At 42.9% G+C, this 17,311-nt stretch overlaps 2 protein-coding genes across 2 annotated transcripts in view; both read right to left on the reverse strand.

The window, feature by feature from the left end:
* tmem108 (transmembrane protein 108) overlaps positions 1–2,808 on the reverse strand; it is a 45,881-nt gene extending 43,073 nt beyond the window's left edge. Inside the window, exon 1 of the mRNA XM_084341129.1 lies at positions 2,296–2,808. The gene's annotated coding sequence lies outside the window, so the exon portion shown is untranslated. The remainder of the gene's footprint in view (positions 1–2,295) is intronic.
* A 2,948-nt stretch (positions 2,809–5,756) lies between these two features.
* On the reverse strand, positions 5,757–17,139 carry topbp1 (DNA topoisomerase II binding protein 1). The gene is made up of 28 exons (XM_084340689.1): positions 16,743–17,139; positions 16,202–16,295; positions 15,972–16,106; positions 15,728–15,871; positions 15,186–15,367; positions 14,869–15,062; positions 14,432–14,608; positions 14,122–14,288; positions 13,839–14,002; positions 13,364–13,608; positions 12,957–13,291; positions 12,432–12,604; positions 11,791–12,002; positions 11,359–11,675; positions 11,091–11,276; positions 10,803–10,918; positions 10,534–10,657; positions 9,337–9,480; positions 9,084–9,180; positions 8,787–8,988; positions 8,375–8,604; positions 7,919–8,061; positions 7,704–7,800; positions 7,171–7,334; positions 6,823–6,951; positions 6,628–6,717; positions 6,135–6,296; positions 5,757–6,000 (listed from the first exon to the last, which is right to left on the reverse strand). Exons 2-28 carry the CDS (start codon positions 16,286–16,288, stop codon positions 5,872–5,874), a joined length of 4,545 nt encoding a protein of 1,514 aa, XP_084196815.1. The 5' UTR covers positions 16,289–16,295; positions 16,743–17,139; the 3' UTR covers positions 5,757–5,871.
* Positions 17,140–17,311: the final 172 nt, after the last annotated feature.

Here is a 17,311-nt window from a genome sequence, read left to right on the forward strand (position 1 = left end):
CATCAGCTCAGACTTTCTGCTGAAAGAGTCAGAAACCAGATTTTCCCATTTCCTGGAACTTCCTCGATATGTTTGTTTAATGGAGCTCCGCCGCTCCCGATGGGAAAGACGATATTTTCCGGGTGTTAATGTAGACTTTTCCTGACACTGGTGATAAGAGAGCAGCTGCGGAGATTGTTCTGCCGCTGCCCTCTGAAAACTCTTCCAAATGTTGACAGTAGATATCACAGCGAATAGGAAGGCGCTGAAATGACCGAAACACACTCCGGCTTCCACCATTCAGAACATCAGGCAGAATTGACAGGTCCTCTAAATCAAGTGGTAATTGTCCTCTTTATGTCAATCATCTAGTCTTGACTTAACAAGCTTTTGTTTTTTCTGGACAAGATTTTTTATCTTTTCCTCAAGTGTCAAATTATCAAGGGTGTCATGGTTGATACAGACTGTCAAGCCAATTGGGACAAAGTTGTGATTTGGGTAGGAGGGCAACTAAGGGTTATTTTTTATTATCTTTAATCTATTGATGAGAGGTGGCAACGCTGGTCCACCACTTTTAGTCCAGACTGAAATATCTCAACAACTTTTGAACAGATTTTCATGATATTTCGTACACACATTCATGGTCCTCGTAGGATGAACCCTAATGAATTTCACAATCTCCTAACTTTTCATCTAGCGACACCATGAGGTCAGATATACTGCCATAAAATCATTTGAGACTATATACTGTAAATATATTTGACTTAAAGGTCCAGTGTGTAGGATGTAGCAGCATCTAACAGTGAGATTCGGACAGCAACCAACTGAACAGCCCTCGTCTCACCCTCCAGTACGGTGCCAGCTAAAATTCGAAAAAGGCAAAAAGTCCTCTCTAGAGTCAGTGTTAGGTTTGTCCGTTCTGGGCTACTGTAGAAACTGACGGCTCATTCTAAGGTAACAGAAACACAATGACTCTTAGTTTCAGGTGAATATACACAAATTTAATTCATTATGAATATTATATTTCATTTCTGCCCCTGAATCCTGCACACTGGACCTTTGAGATTGACCTCAAACTCTGTAAAAACCAATTCAGTTCAATGAAAAGTTGCTGAAAAACAAAAGGATTTGCTGGAAAATGAATCCACGACACGATTCATCTTTCTGAACCATGTTTCACCCGATAAACGTTCACAGTCTGCAGCGTCCCATGATATCTCTCCGTGTACACGACCGGTCGTGTCCGAAGAATAAATGTCCTCATTAGCGTTAAGTGCTTTGCTCATATGCTCCCTAATACCCATTCATGGTATCACAGCATGTCAGCTCGCCCCGAGGAAGCTGTCAGCTACAGATGTCAATACCCCCGCTGACCCCTCTCCCCCTCCCCCCACCGCTGCACACACATGGCACTGGAGGATTGTCCCCCAGAACAAAGGAACGGGGGTTTCTGTGGAGAACAGGCAACCAAACATTCCTGCCACAATGGAGAGAGTGGCCGGCAGGTTCAATTAGTGCACTTTAAACCGTGCTCTATATGATCCCACTGTGCATGAAAACAAAGCTGGAGCTCCACACTCCAATGGGGTATTCGGTGATGCCGGCTTGTCTTGCGTTTTAAGAGAGTTTCACCTATTATCTGCTTTGTTGCTGCCATGTTGCCAGAGAGATAAATCACTTGAAGGGCACTTTGGGGTGAGATCTTCAAGTTGAAAGATTGATGCCTCCCTCTCTCTCCCTCTCTCTCTGTCCTGAAAAACTTCAAACTTTGTATTTTTGCAGGTAAACTCGCCAACCACTGCTGTAAATAAACTGGGACTAAAGCCAGCCACTGCGAGGGATCTTTATCATTAACCTCTCTGGGAACCTGACGTCTAATAAAACACTTCAGACACAGTCTCTTCTTAATTGGACATGATGCTTCCCTTCTTTTATTAACCCTAACCCTTATTTTTTTAGGATTGTCAAGAGAGAGGGAGCCAGTGATCATGATGAGGGGAACCCATCACCCTAAAAATGCCATTTTTCCTTACCTAGTTTTGAATGAAATTGAGATTTTTTCCAGGAAGCAGCTCAACTTGTACTGAAGGCATTTTCCTGACTTGATGTCATTACCTTTCTGTGTCGTGCAATGCTTTAAACGATGCTCTACAGTGGGATATGTTGCAGTGTGACAGCCACTGCTGCCCATGATTGCCTGGAAACCTGCTCAACATGATCAATACGCAGAGGTATTGGAGGAGCAGCCAGTGAAACAGGCGCAGGAACAGGCTGAGCTGTCTGATGTGAAGTGGAGTAATAAACTGATGGACTCACCTATACACAAGGTGCGCCGTAACGTCGGGTACTTGGCGTATCCGAGAAGAAATGGAGCCCCAGAGCCGCTGTGTCACACTTCACACCATCCGGGCGCACATGTTGCCAGTCCCCACGGAGAAATGTCACAATCATGAGCCGCACGGCGGACTGCAGGAGCGGACCGCGTCGCTGTGGGTCGCGGGGCGGCACAGCGTGTCCAAGGCGCTGGATGAGATGCGTAGGGCGCCACCCTTTGCCGTGCCGGACCTCGGGGACTCTGCGCCCACCCTGTCCTCTCTCAGCCGTGAAAATAGCGGGACATGAAGCTGACTCTCCGCCTCGGGGCAGCGTGATGTGCCGGTGATGAAACTGTGATCCGCTGATCCGCTCCTCTGCTGCGTGGTGCGCAATTAAAGAGGCGCGCAGGACGCCGGTGCCACCCACTGAAGGAGGCTTTTCGTGGCGAGCGTACGGGCTGGGAATTTTAATGAGGGCTGCTGCAGAGTTTCCTCCCTGTTCCGAGGCTGAAATCCACTGTCCCGGCAGGAAAAGCTTTAAGTTACCTTACAGGAGAGGAGGAGGAGGAGGGGGAGGGATGACGACACGGAGCCACGATGAAGCTGAACGCTCTGGACACCTGCCAGACAGCAAAGTGGGAGATTAGCCCACCTCAGTGGGACACCTGTTGACCGAAAACATCCAAAACAGCTAAAGCCAAGTGTAGATCACACTGTACATCATGTCTGATCTCTCTCACGGTGTCCTGACGGAGATTAAAGCTGCAGCAGGTTTGATAGAAAGGCTGGTGCAGCTGGAAAACACCTATCTGACATAGCTGGTCAATTAATCAGGAATACTTAAAAGTCATTAACTAAGTTGAACTATTTCCTACACCTTTTTTCCAATTCATCTATTTTCATTCAGCCAAATCTCTGAGTATATACACTATTCAAAATTAGTTAGGGATGTTGGGATATAATAAAAGTCAAACATTATTTTTTGAGGACCAGAAATATTCACAAAACACAAAATAAGATTTCAGATGTCACAGAATAAACAGCCAAGAGAAACACTAAATTATTCCCTGCTATCTCCTTCACCTTTTTCCAATTCATTTATTTTCATTAGGCCTCATCGATTTGAATTTTTGAACTCTTGCGAAGACAAAAATAAGAAATAGACATTAATGGACATTATTGGATCTTATGTTGATCGTATAATTTAATTTACAAAACTAACTAGTCAATAATAATAATAATAATAATAATAATAATAATAATAATGAGTCCTAGAATAAACATAGCTGAAGATAGTGTTAATTGTGGAGGGCGTATTCAATCCCTGTAATTGAATGTAATGAATACGTTTGTTCAGCACTTAAAGGACAAGTTCACACAAAAGTGAAATTTCCATCATTACCTACTCACCCTCATCACACCAATATTAAGTCAGGTGAAGTTTCGTAGTCCACAAAACATTTCTGGAGCTGCGAAGCAAAACAGCGTTGCAGCGTTCTCCTAAACAACAGAAGTGGATGGGGACTTGTTATAAAACGTGATAAAACAACAACTGATAAACCATAAAATGACTCCATACAGCTCGTCCAGGATAATCTGAGACTCCAGAAGCTCAAACCCCATCTGAAGTGGGTGCACACACTCAATTGAGCACCAGGGATATAAATACTGTCTTTTGAAATCAATTTGGGATCTCTGAGCTTCCGGAGACTTGGATCACACCAGTCGAGCTGTATGGAGCCGTTTTATGTTTTTTATTTTGGTTGTTTTTATGTTTTATAACAAGTCCCCATCTACTTCAGTTGCTCACTTTTGCCGTGAAGTTCCAGAAATAATTTGTGGACTATAACTTCACCCAAACATCAGCATGAGGGTGAGGAGATACTGTACTTATACTTCCACTTCACTACATTTTGGATGCAAATGTCGTACTGTTTACTGCAGTAGTTACTTTGCAGATTGCATACTGCAACATTTTTTGATTACTTTTGATACTTTGTTTCAGGCACTTTTACTACTTTTACTCGATTACTAGTTGTATGGGTGACTTTCATGTTTCCCAAAGTAATCTTTTAACACGATATCTTTACTTTTACTCAAGTAAGCCTGACTTTTGAGTACTTTCTACACCTCTCATCATTCCTGCTTCACAGAGTCTCTGAGTCATAGTCTGGGATTTTTAGAGAGTAGGATGACTTTACTTTCACAGCATCCTGCAGGCTACAGTGGATTTCTATAACCACATAAGTTTAATCTTTTTTTTTTGATAACTAAATCATCGGTATTCGGAAACTTTTGGTTTAGAGATCTATTTTGCTTTTTCATTTTTCCTTCCCCTCAGTGTGTTATGTAGATTAAGTTAAACATCCTCGCCAACAGAAGCTCCCCTCTCCCACAGAAAACACTGCTCCTGAAGTGCCTTGTCAGTGCAAAATCTGTCACTTGTTGACGTCACACTATATCACCATGTTACACATTTGCATAATCCATGCATAAACACCCATTATACCACTTAATAAGACTTTTAATCAATTAAGGATGGAGCTCTACAGCTCAGTGGTTCTCAACCTGGAGGCTGGGACTCCTTAAAGGAGTCATAAAATAAATCTAAGGGGTCGAAAAGTGACAAAACTTGTTATTTTTCTTGGGAATGTCTTACTCTGTGACTAAATATTTGGCTGATCAGTTGGTGGTGAGGAGTCAAACATTACATCTTCTTTTGGTGCAAACAGCTACTCCTTCCTCTGTTCCTCCTCTCAGACCCCGCAGCCTGAGTCATGTTCCTCTGTCAGTGCAGCTCTTTCTCCTTTAATCCCCACACCTCTCAAACAGCTCAGGCCTGAATCTGTCAGCTGGTCCGTCTATTAGGAGGTTAAACCACTTATCTGTCCATATGGGAGGGAACAGGGGCATCTAACTCAGCTGGCACCCTGGTATGAAACAGCACTATGCTCTAGCAAAGGCCTAAATCAACACCGGGTAAACAAAATCTGGTGTTTACAGCACAGGGAGATCAACACGACACAAGTGGCCCGCAGTCACATGGGTAATTTTATGGGTATTATTAGTATTCAAGAGCTGCTAACTGTAAAAACATCCTCCTTATAGATGCAAAGTCAGAAAAAAAAACAATCAAAAAGAGATCACTTTTAACAAGGAAAGAGCAGCTAAAGACGTTAAGAAGCTCCCAAACATTAAAGTTATTAAATATACCTGATTGTTGGTTTTCAACAGACAAATCAGCTGATTAGAAACTTAATTTCTCATTCTGTTGCTCAGAAATCACTTGAAACACAAGCCCGAGTCATACGGTGAAGACGTACTGCCCCCCAGAGGTCACAAATTCTCATTGCACCCAATTACAAAACGTGACTCAACATTTTCTGCAGACCTTCATTGAGTCATCCATCACAGCCTCAGGCAGCAGCCGACTGCAGTGCTCAGAAACGAGGAACACCAGAGTGACAAAACAAAACAGGTGCTGCGTTTATTTTATTTTTAAGAATTAAAAAACATCTTATTTACAAACATTTTCACAGGCATGAGGATTTAATTGATAATAGTTAGTAGTGATATTTCAGTTCAGGCGTGTCTTCTTCAGCCTCGAGTTGTCAACCGCTGCTTTACGCTTACGTGACGGTGTGCCTGGAGGCTCTTCAGAGGCAGCTTCGCTCAGGTAGTACAGCTCGATGGGTGGGGTTGGCTCCTGGAGGGAAGAAAAAAGTGCATCTTTGAAATTGAATCTACAAGTTTAACTGAAGCAACACTGTTATATTTACATAAACACAACAAAGAAATAATATAAAATGTTGCAATTCAATCAAGTATTGATCTACTGACCTGCATGAGGTAGTCTGCGATGTATTCTGGTTTCAAGCATGTGACTCCTTGGTTGCTAGCCACCGATACATCGACTCTGAAGTCTCCGGGCTTCAGCCGAGTGAAGTCTGCGAACAGATGAGTGGCCTCCTTGTACAAAGACGGGGAGGGACTCGGCAGGACCTGGAGAGAGAAATTACAGGTAAGAACTGTGGCTTTAAAGAAAGGTTTCATTGGTGAGGGAGGGGAACTGGGAAACTAGTCAGCTTGGCCCACTTTTTTTACCTATATCATGATAATATAAAGACGGGAGCAAAAGCAGCGTGTAGAGCCATAACATTTTCACATCTGTGCGGTGAACAAAGTGTTGACCGAATGCTCTTCAATATGCAATTTGTTTGTTAGACAGGACACTGTTTAAGAAGCGGTCTAAAAAACACTTTCTCTCCTGTTTGCCTAATTTGAAAACTGCAACAGTAATCACTAAAGGACAAATAAAGCAGGAAGTAGAAACCTTCGCCCCGCCCGACTGCAGTAACCGCCTGAAGCCTGATTCTCTGCTCTGGTCGATGTTCAGCATCACTGTCCATCCACTGAAGGCTCCCTGAAAAACAGAAGAATACCAAGTATTCTTTAACATTCAAGTAGCAGATAAAACACTACAAACGACAGTAGTCAGGACTCTTGTGTTGGCTCTGTGTTTAAGTACCCCGTGCTCAGAGCGTCCCTGCAGGCTTTTCCTCCAGCGCATGGCTGCTAGCGCCAGTCTCCTCTGCTGGGAGGTGATGGAGGGCAACGCATCCAGAATGGAGCTACTGCCCCACTCATACTCATCCTCCTGGAACACAAACAAACAGAGAGATGTGAAAGTGCTCTTAGCATAAAAAAATGTAACTTTAACAATTTAACAAAACTGTCATGGTAAGTATACAGGGCAACGGGACAAGAACTGACAAGCTACCCATTACACTAACTGTCTTATAGCATTACATAGCAATACGGTAACTGCAGGGTGCACAGAACCACTGCAAACAGTGTTTAATCTTCAGATCCTGACCTGGATGAAGCAACCCACAGAGCGGCAGGCCTCCAGGTACGAGCGGTGCAGGATCCATTTGCCGGCCGCCATCGCTGCCAGGTATTTTTCATTACGGAGAGGAGTCCCGACGATGATGTGGGAGCAGCTGGGGTCGAAAGATTGCTTGTCCAGGACTACACCACCTACAAACAGGAGGAGACGGAAAGGAAATGAAGAACTATAAAGATATGTTTTACTTACAGAAAGAATTTAATCATATGTCATCATCGGTCCAGTTATTCTTAATGTTTGTCTTTGTAAATGCTGCTTTATATACCAGCTTAAAGTTTAAATACTTGGTTTACTGGCGGTGGTTTATTTGAGGATCCTGAGCTCACAACGTTTTTATCAGAGGAAGTATCTGCAGGAGGAAATACTGAGACCCTGGAGGCATATCCTCCATTTTAGTCATGAGGGATTAGCAGCTCTGACTTCAGGCCTGTGATGTGTTCTCTTTTTATACCGCAGAATGATGAAACACTGTTAGAGCCCTAATTAGGAGGAAGACTCACCGAGCTCCTCTATGAGGTGACTGTAATCAATGCGTTCCTGCGGGCTGAGGGAGGACAGCTGAAATCTGGGTGGCTGCTTTGCTTCCTCGCACTCCTCCTGAGACAAAGAAAGAACCTTTTAGCACCGGGAGCTTGTTTGAAAGAGACGATACAGGCTGCATATTACAGTCCGTGTATAGAGATGTTTTCAGACGTCGCGATAATGTACACTTTACCTGAGGCTCTGGTGCTACCGGGGGGTTTGCGAGAGGGAAGGCGATGCTGGGGGCTTCAGGAGTGAGGAGGTCATTTTCTCGCTGCTTTGTTGGAGGCGTTTTGACTTTCTGGCGCATGTGCTGGTCGATGACGTCACAAGCAGCTGGGAGAGGATACAGTGATTAAAGTCAAGTTAATAGTTCAAAATTATTTATATTATATATATATTATATTTTGATTTGGAGGAATTAATGTTGGAAATATCTGATTACAATAGCCTAACATGCTTTTTTGCCATTTAATCTGAAATTACTGGTGAAACATATTAGGTAACAATGACACCTGGCAGTAACTAGGTGAACATCTTTAATCACAACTGTAAGAACCAGTTTATGTGTGCCACCTGTTTTCATTTAATCGTGTAAATCTCACGTTCATGACTTCCAAACAGTTAGTGCAACCGCCTCCTCTCTTACCCATCTCCACCAGCTCAGAGTCCGTCATGGAGTCCCTGAACTGGGGGCCGTTTTCTGCAGTGGGAGGAGGTGGCGCTGCGAGTGAATCCGAGTGTTGTGAGGGACTTCCAGGCCACTGTAAGTTATCAGCTAGCTTGGCCCTCTCCTCCCTCGCTGTAGGGTCATCCCAAACTATCTGTTCACTCTGAGACGGCTCTGTGTTGATGTCCATAGCTGCTTCTCTTGAAACCCTGAAATCAAGACGGATCCAGGTAGGTTTATTTTGATGAGGAAGTGAGTGGATACTTGCTTCATTACCCTTTTCACTTAAAATGCATAAAATTCATTCACTGTGTTGGTTTTATAGCACAATAACAATCCTTTAAATTTTACTAGTTTGAGTTGAGACACAAAACATCTATGATTTTCTCACCTCAGAGCTTCCAGAGTACGTCTGTTCCCAGTGCGTCCGACCCGGCTGCCATCAGGTGTGTGGGGGCCCGAGTCGGCCCCTCCTGATCCCATCCTGCTGAGTCTGGCTGAGGCACGCCTTCCTGTCGTTATTTTAGTGGCTGACATGATCTCCTGGAGCTGTCTCTGCAGGTTCTCTCTCATTTCTAGAGTCTCTGAAATATCTGCGCACAAGAGATAATCAATAACAATCACTTAAAAAAAAACAGCTGCAGATGTTTTTTTAGGAATTAAACAAAAGTTGGAAAGAGAAACTCACCACTTCTATCTGCAGCATCATGCACCTCTTCTTGATCTGCACTTCCATCACTTACACGACGTAAGATTGTAGCTTCTTCTGTGGCAACGTGTTCAGACTAAGGGACACATTATTAAACATAATTAAATAAGACACTCCCTGCAGTTAATGACGTTTAATGATTCCCATGAGAAAGTTAACATGCTTCACTGAATCTTGAACGCAGCCACACAAGGTCAAATTACATATTTAGAAGCACCTTGACGTTCCTCACCTCTGTGACGTCTTTGCGTTGGGTTCGTGTTGAAGGTGGAGACCTCTGAGAGCAGTTGGGCACCTGGCTGAGGTTTAGGCTCATCTTGGGGTTGTAGGTGAAAGGGTAAAGAGACTCGGGGACGTGCCTCTGCTCCTCAGCACACTGCACAAGACAGCACGAGTAACTTGTTAGCTGTGAACTTCTGTGTGTCACAAGAGTTAAGTGAATAAAACGATTCTGAGGGGAAGCATAGCTGAAACTCCCATCTGTCTGCAACATTAGCATATCAAAGCTGTTTTTGATTAAATATTCGGCTTTTGTTGATGGGATGATAATTGTTTCCCCTGGTGAAATGTGCTAAGTGAATACGAAATGATAACAGGCAGCACAAAGCATGAAAATCAGATCCCAAATTAAATCAAGTGCATCTTAATTTCACTTTGTGTGTCTTCTTGAAGACTTCCATTTTTTTTTACAAGCTTGTATAACAAATATCAACAAAATATTTTGCCTTAATTGTTGCGAGAGCTCCATTATGGCTCAGAAGAGCCGGGCGAATCTTATATCAAGATGAGTCTTGCATTTCGTCTCCTATTTATTTAACATATTAGCACAAATATGTAAATATCTTATCATTTGCAATCATGCAAGCTCAGAGTAATTAGCATCCTAACAGGATGTTAACTATATTTCTGAAGCAGAGAAAAAAGGATAATAGTACTTTTATAACATAATTGACCAGCTACCAACCTACTAATTCAGTGTAGAGCTGAAACAAGTCATTGAATAACAGACCGACAGAAAATTAGTCACTATTTTGGTAACAGATAAACACTTGTAAGTAATTTTTCAAGCATAAATGACACATTTTTGGTTCCAGGCTCTCAAATGTGAGTTTTGCTGCTTTTCTCTGTTTTGTTTAATTATAACCTGAATATTTTGGGATTTAAGTTAGTCAAACAGAAAAAAGAGTAAAAACAGGATCTTTTTTCACAATTTTCTCGACTAAATGATTAAATATTTAACTGATAAAATAAGTGGTTGAATAATCAGTACTGAAAACAATCACTTCTTCCAGTCTCAATTCATTTAGGAGTGAAAATGTATTAACTTTTCCGTCAATATCTTCCTCTGCAGAGCACTTAAGAGTAAAACCAAGTTGAGAAGTAAATTAGAGCACAAGTTCGATTAATATTTGCTACTTAGAAAACGTACCGCCTGCAGCCAGTACTGGGAGACCACATGCAGCCCTCGCTCCTTCACTCCTCTGTATTCCTTGGTGTTGTCCCCCACACGGCCCTGGTAGATGTAGTGCGTCACTGTATCGTCACAAGCCCACCTAAAGATGATAAGTTAATAAAGACATTCTCACGTTTCATTCGAGGACTGTTTGTTCCCCCTCCATCACCAACACTGAAATTGCTTTGAGAACTCTTCGCAGCAGTATGGACAGAAAGATTAGAAAGATTACATGTGTTGAATACCTGAAGTCAGCTCCGAGTGAGGCAGCGATGGCGTTGAGTTCACTTTGCATTTTGCTCAGCTTCTTTCCAACACAGATCACGACACCAGCCAGAGGGCCGGCTTCTTTTTCTGAGACCTTACAAAGAATATCAAGAAATATAATCAGTTTATAGACCCTCTGAACTATAAATAAGGTTTTCCTGTACTAAGTGGCAGTAAAGATTCATTTATTAATAATAAATCCTCCATCAGCTTCATGACTCTTGTATGTTTTATTAGACAAATTAAGTGATTCTGACTCTGTTTACCTCCGTCTCGGCCGTTTTGGTAAACTGGGGGCTAGCAGAGATTGCTTGCATATCTGAGTTGTTATTTCGACTGCTGTTGGCCAGAGCCACCTTCAGGTTCCTGTGGATGACATCAGTCAGTGGCGTCCCAACCCTCTCTCCTGGTTTGGATTTTCCCCCTGGAGTCTCCAACTCTCCTAGCGCATCCTTAACAAAAGGAACAGTCCATGTATTTACAACAAGGCAAAATTCTAACAATACATTTTGTTGCTGCTCAGTGGGTCCCAACCTTAACATTGAAAGACGGCCTGAAAAGCTGGTCTCTGCTGAGGAAGCGAGAGGGAGTATCCAGCTGCAGCGAGGGCTCCTTCTGAAGGGGGTTCCTTCTGCTGCCCTCCTGGTTTTGTTTGGGGGTGCAGACGTCCTCTTTAGGCTTCATCTCGTCCAACACGGAGTGAAACACTTTGCTCCGGAAGCGACCTAAATCCAGCGGGGTAACGGCCTTACCGCCCTGCGGACCCAGCAAAGGGATCCGTGGAGATGGACATGCTGGTGGGGGCATGATGGGCTTCTGGGAACCACCGACAAAACTCTCATCGTCCCTCTCTGCAGAAGAAAATAAAGTCATTGTTGTAGCGCCGGAAACAATGACAATGCAGAATCACACCCAATAACTTATACAGCCAAATTAAATATTTGTAAATCAAGACATTTTTCGAACCTGGTGATGGCGGCAGGTCAACCAGAAAACGCTCCTCCTCTGCCCTCTGGCCAGTCCGAGCAGACTCCAGTATCCATTTCATGGTGACAGCTGGGAGCCCCCATTTCTTTGCTGCCTGGTACTTTGTGCCTTCGGGGCTCTGCAGCACCAGATGAGTGCTGGCCAGCATGCCCTTCTTCTGGTTGGCCAGGCGGACAAAGTAATCCTGGACACTGCAGGAGAAAGAGAGGAGAGGAGATGAAGAGGAGAGAGAACAGGCAGTGGTAACACCCCACAGCCCAGCTGCTCCTACAGCTAGAAAAATGTACAATGTCAGTACAAGTGCGCATTTATGATCATATGCCTGAAACTGCAAGTAATGTACTACATTTTAATAGTATAGATAAAGTTATACTTTCAGATTCATTATTTCATTATAGAGCACATGAAACTAAAATAATAGAACACTAAAAAAACAGCAAAGTAAAACAATAAACATTTAATGTAAGTACCCAAATAATTAATGAAAATATAAAAGAATAACTGTAGACTAACTACTTGATTCTTTGACACTTCTTTAACACATCTGCAGCTGTTTAAGTTTGTGCCATGTAGCTTAAAAATAAAACAGCATGTGTGATCAGACTGAAATGTAACCATACTCGGCTCCAAGGTGCTTGGCCAGCTCCACCAAAGACTCTCTCTCTGCTCCGGTGAACTGGCTGACAGAGAGGACACAGTCTTTCAGAGGAAAACGTCCGTCCATCACAGGAACAGGGGTGAACAGAGGGTTGGAGGACAGCTGGAGAACACACTCCTTCTCCACACACATGGCCTGAACAGAGGAAGAAAGGAAATATATATATATATATCTTTTTTTTCATGATTAATTGATTGTTAGGTCCAGAAAATTGTGAACAATCCCCATCAGTTTCCCTGAGGTCAAGGTTAGATCTTCAAATTGCTTCTTTTGTCCAACCAAACAATCCAAACCCAAAGACTCTTCATTTATTGTCATAAATGACAAAGAAAACAGCAACACAGACAAGCAACACAAAGATATAAAGGATGATTAATTAAACATAAATGTGCCCCTTTCTTCGACTAGTTTACAAACAGATCGCATTGAAAACCCCCAACATCACCACACCCTCCTCTTCCTCCAAACAGTATCATTATGATCTTACCAGCCAGGTATCGGTGACCACCTCGTCCACTGTGGACTCCACTGAACAGCCCAACAGTGGGACCACCGCGTAGTCTGCCACAACACGTGTCCGGCCCATCAGCACCCTGCCTCCGTTTTCAGTCACCAGAAGAGAGAGCTGGGCCTCAGCTTCAGCGTCGAAGCCCACAAGAAGGAAACATTTCCCAAAAAACAGGCCTGCCTCGCTGGCCTCCTGCAGGGTTGATTCTGGCTCTGGTCCTCTGGTCTGGTTTGGTACCCAGGGATCAAGCTGAGGCTCTGCAGCTGTGCTGATGGACCTCCTGCTGTTATCCTCTGCTGGTGGGGGCATGTCAACTGCAGGATAAAAGGAAATAAGATTTCCTGCAATATATAAAAACAGTGGATCCTACAACAACATATACTTACCTACTGTAGGGTCATCATCCATATACTGTGAGAGAAGATCTTCCTCTGCTCTCTTATGCCTGGGAGTGCTGGGGCTGGCCACAGGGGGACCAACTGAGGGCCTAGAGGTGGGAGTACGATGGGCAGGTACAGACACAGCAGCTGCAGCTGGAGGCAGACAGTCAGGGTGGAGGTAAGCTGCTTCTGGGAGTTGACTGCCTTTGTTGAAACTGTCCAGCAGCCACTGCACTGTTACTACATGGGGTCTAGGAGGGAATAAACAGACATAACATCATCTCAGTGGTTTTAAATACTGTAAACCTGCTAAATTGCAACCATACCCTCCATGTAGAGTTCTGTTTATTTTACTATATTGAGACTACATATCATGTTGCAAAACAAATTAGGATTAATAAGGACAAAAAAAACTACGTAGAAGAAGAAGAGGAGGGAGAAGAGTAAGAAGACGAAGGAGAGATAATCTTTGCACTCAGACCTGTGCGTTGCTTTGGAGAGAAAGTTCTTGAGGTCCTGGTCCAGCTCACCCATGACCACATGTGTGAGTTCCTCACTTGGCTGGTTGAAGCGCAGACCTCCTGCAGCGTTCACAAGACGCCGCAGCTTCTCCAGTTTCTTCCCCGGCAGGCCGCACAGATACAGCTGCAAAAAATTTACAGCAAATGTGAAACAAAATCCTAAAATTTGCCTTTCACAATTCTAATCAAGAGATTACCAAGAACACGTCTGCTCTTTATGAACAGGGATATTATTTTACTCACCTTACAGCCATCCAGTATATCATCAGCTGGGCAAACAGTGAGATCAAGACTATCTATGGGGTCTGGAGCTTCCAGGCGGCTGATGGTGCCGTTGGTGACGGCTGTGTCATTTATTGTCATACTGGCATTAACAGAAATGTGGCTCAAGCCCAACAGAGATGGACCCTCTGGAGTTAGAAAAAAAAAACCAGGAGTCTTCATTAAAATATATAACAGACTCAACTCGACCCTTTTCACACCATGAGGATGAAAAAGTAACATTTTTAAATACAATAAACAACAAACAGGGCCAAATGAGTGTGTGGCTCACCCTCCTTCTTGTTGGTGCCAGTCGGGGTGGAAGTGTGCGGCCGAGTGGTCTTTGATGCGTTGCGCTCCACAATGTACCTGCTCTCGTCTTGACAAAAACCCTTCTCTATGCTGTCAAACAGCCAGTGCAGCGACACGCAATACACATTCCACTTCCGTGCACACTCGTACTTCTGACCTGGAATCAAATACAATCACTCATAATCACTGAAACCATGATTACTTTGACTTTTGTAGATAGCGTGATGATAAGTTAATATCTGCCAATTATGTGATAAATTATTTGTATTTTCAATCATTTTTGACTTAAGCAAAAGCTGTTTTACAGAATTAAATAGATATTAATAATGCAAAATAAAATGACAAGATATCTAATGTCTCACAGAAGTTTTCAATTGATACAAATTGGCCAGTGTGCAGAAACTGCTGGCGACTTGCCTGTTGGCTCACTGACGATGAGGTGCGTGCACTCGTTCATTTTGAGCTGACCGGTGTAGTTTGCTCCATGCTGCTCACAGAGCCGCTGCACCTCTTTACGCTCTGTGCTAGAGAGGCCCGTCACACAAACAGTACAGCCACGCAGCACAGGGCACACATAGTCCTCAATGGGTAGATCTGTGTGCCTGAAAAGACTGAAGGAGGCAGGGTTTTTTTAAAAAAAGTGCGCAAAAGAGTTAATGTAGCCAAGAAAACATCACAAACACAAGTATATATCATTCTACAGTGGGTACTAGAACAGAAATAACAATACAAACCTGTCCTGAGATTTCTCCCAGCAGGCTTTGACCCATGATGGCAGCAGGATGGGTTTACCCAAGCTGGCAGCTACCAGGTATTTCTTGCTGCCCACCTCTCCTGCTATCAGGTGTGTGACAGATACATTTAAGTCAAGATAGACCCGTCCACCCATGAGTTGCACCAGATCCATCACATCTGTCTGTGAAAGACACACACTGATAATTTTATGCACACGTTGAAAAACAGGTCATCATCATCATGTCATCATTTGTGATTTCCTATTCCCTACCCTCTCTATTCTGGGTTTTCTCTAAAACGTTGTAGTATTATTGTATATGTTCTTATCAGAAGATACAGCTGAGACAGGCACCTAATATAGCATCACATTAGCACCATGCCTGACAGCACTTTAAAAAGGGAGTGAAGAGATTTCCTCTCCTTGATTTGAATCTGCAAAACATCCTATTTTATCCTCCATCTCTCTGATGTATTTAACATCTGTTTGAGTGAAGATTTAAAAAGAGCAGCAACTGCAAAATAACAGATGCATTGAGCTTACCCGTGTTGCTTTATCCAGGCTCGTGCAGGAAATCGTGATGTCAGCCATGGCCATGTTATAGACGGGCTTCTCTGCTTTGGGGACACAATGCTGCTGCTGCAGGCAGAACAACACCACCAGTGGACTCACCACTCTGCAACCAAGCTACACGATAAATAATAAAGTGTTACTCTCCATGAAAGCGTTTTACCAATTCTTTTGAAATTCAGGATCAAGGTTTGGATAATTAAATACTGAATCAGACATTTTTGCAGTGCAGAAAAGCTGGGGTGGTGAAGCTGCTGAAGACAAACAGAGACTTGTCCTTCTGGTCCATCTGTAAGACAGCATCTTCATCGATGGTTTTCAAGTACTTTTCGGACTGCAGCTCCAAAACGGCCTGTGTAGACATGAGACAAGCATTGCATCATCACTGCCAACAAAAGCACAAAATGAAATCATCATTTAAAGTTTGAGCCCGATGAGAGAGTTTACCTGATAAGCTTTGACTGCATGCTCTGTTCTTTGTCCTTTACTTTCCACAAACTTCACAATGAAGCCCGCACCTTCTCCTTTAGACATGGTCAACCTATTGGTGAATAAGGAGCAGTGAAAAGACTTGACGTTGGTGACAATGTCATTAGCATGCCTTAGCAGTAGCCTCTGACTTGACAACAATGACCAGAGGATGTGCTGTGACTAGGCGTCTCTTTAAAAAGCTGCGTTTGACATTTTATCAAGAAAATACCAAACCGGTTAGATTGGTACAACGTAAAATGTATTTATTATAAGCCTACTGGTAAATTCAACATAGTCATTCACGTTAATGCTAGCTAAACTGATGGCTAACGTTACTTACCTCCTCTTGATGGACTGTCAAACAAATAAAGAGGCAGTGTCTATACCCTGACAATAATCAATATGAACCGTAACTAGTCATGTGAAAGTACCTTAACGTTACTATGGTTTGTCAATAAGAAACTCCACAGTTTATTACACTTTATGTCACTTTTAGGCAGAGCCTGTGCTAACTCACCTTACTTAAAAGAACTGTGCAACCGGTTAGCTAACATTCAAACAAGCAACATCGATACAAAGTTTACGTTAAAAATGCGTCAAAGACCATTAGCATTCACATTATAATACCAGTTTCCACAGCTTTGGAGACATTAATATACATTTTATAATAATTTAATAATAGTTTTGCGGAATTAGATCTATCGTAGTATCTGCTTGTTGTTGTTATTCGCGCCAATGGCGCAGCTTCCTGTGTTACCTACTAATTCGACCGTGTTGAGTCGGATTCGACTGTTGAAAAGGTCCGCAGAAACTTAATATTCAACGGAGTGATACTGAAAAAATACACCAGGACCGGAGTAATATATGAGTTTCAAATATAAGAAGAATAAAAGCGTAACATATCAGAACACTTCATGACCAAACCATCACGATTTAATTTATATTTAGGATAAATTCTTCTTTATATTGCATTTATCACACGTTAGGTGTATCATAAGACATGACTATCAACCTAATTCATGACAATGTCCAGGAAATTATTACATTATTGAGTGTTTTAAAGACCACAGGAAAAGATCCAAAGAT

This window comes from Pagrus pagrus, assembly GCF_965226575.1.
Source record: "Pagrus pagrus genome assembly, chromosome: 20".
Lineage (NCBI taxonomy): Eukaryota > Metazoa > Chordata > Actinopteri > Spariformes > Sparidae > Pagrus > Pagrus pagrus.

What these genes read in the sequence shown, in the direction of transcription:
- topbp1 (XM_084340689.1), bottom strand. Translation starts at nt 16,288, where the DNA reads ATGTCTAAAGGAGAAGGTGCGGGCTTCATTGTGAAGTTTGTGGAAAGT. An exon ending in CTCTCCAAAGCAACGCACAG is followed by an intron (nt 13,609 to 13,838) that starts GTCTGAGTGCAA and finishes ATTCCCTCCTAG; the next exon opens with ACCCCATGTAGTAACAGTGC. An exon ending in GCCAAGCACCTTGGAGCCGA is followed by an intron (nt 12,003 to 12,431) that starts GTATGGTTACAT and finishes TTTCTCCTGCAG; the next exon opens with TGTCCAGGATTACTTTGTCC.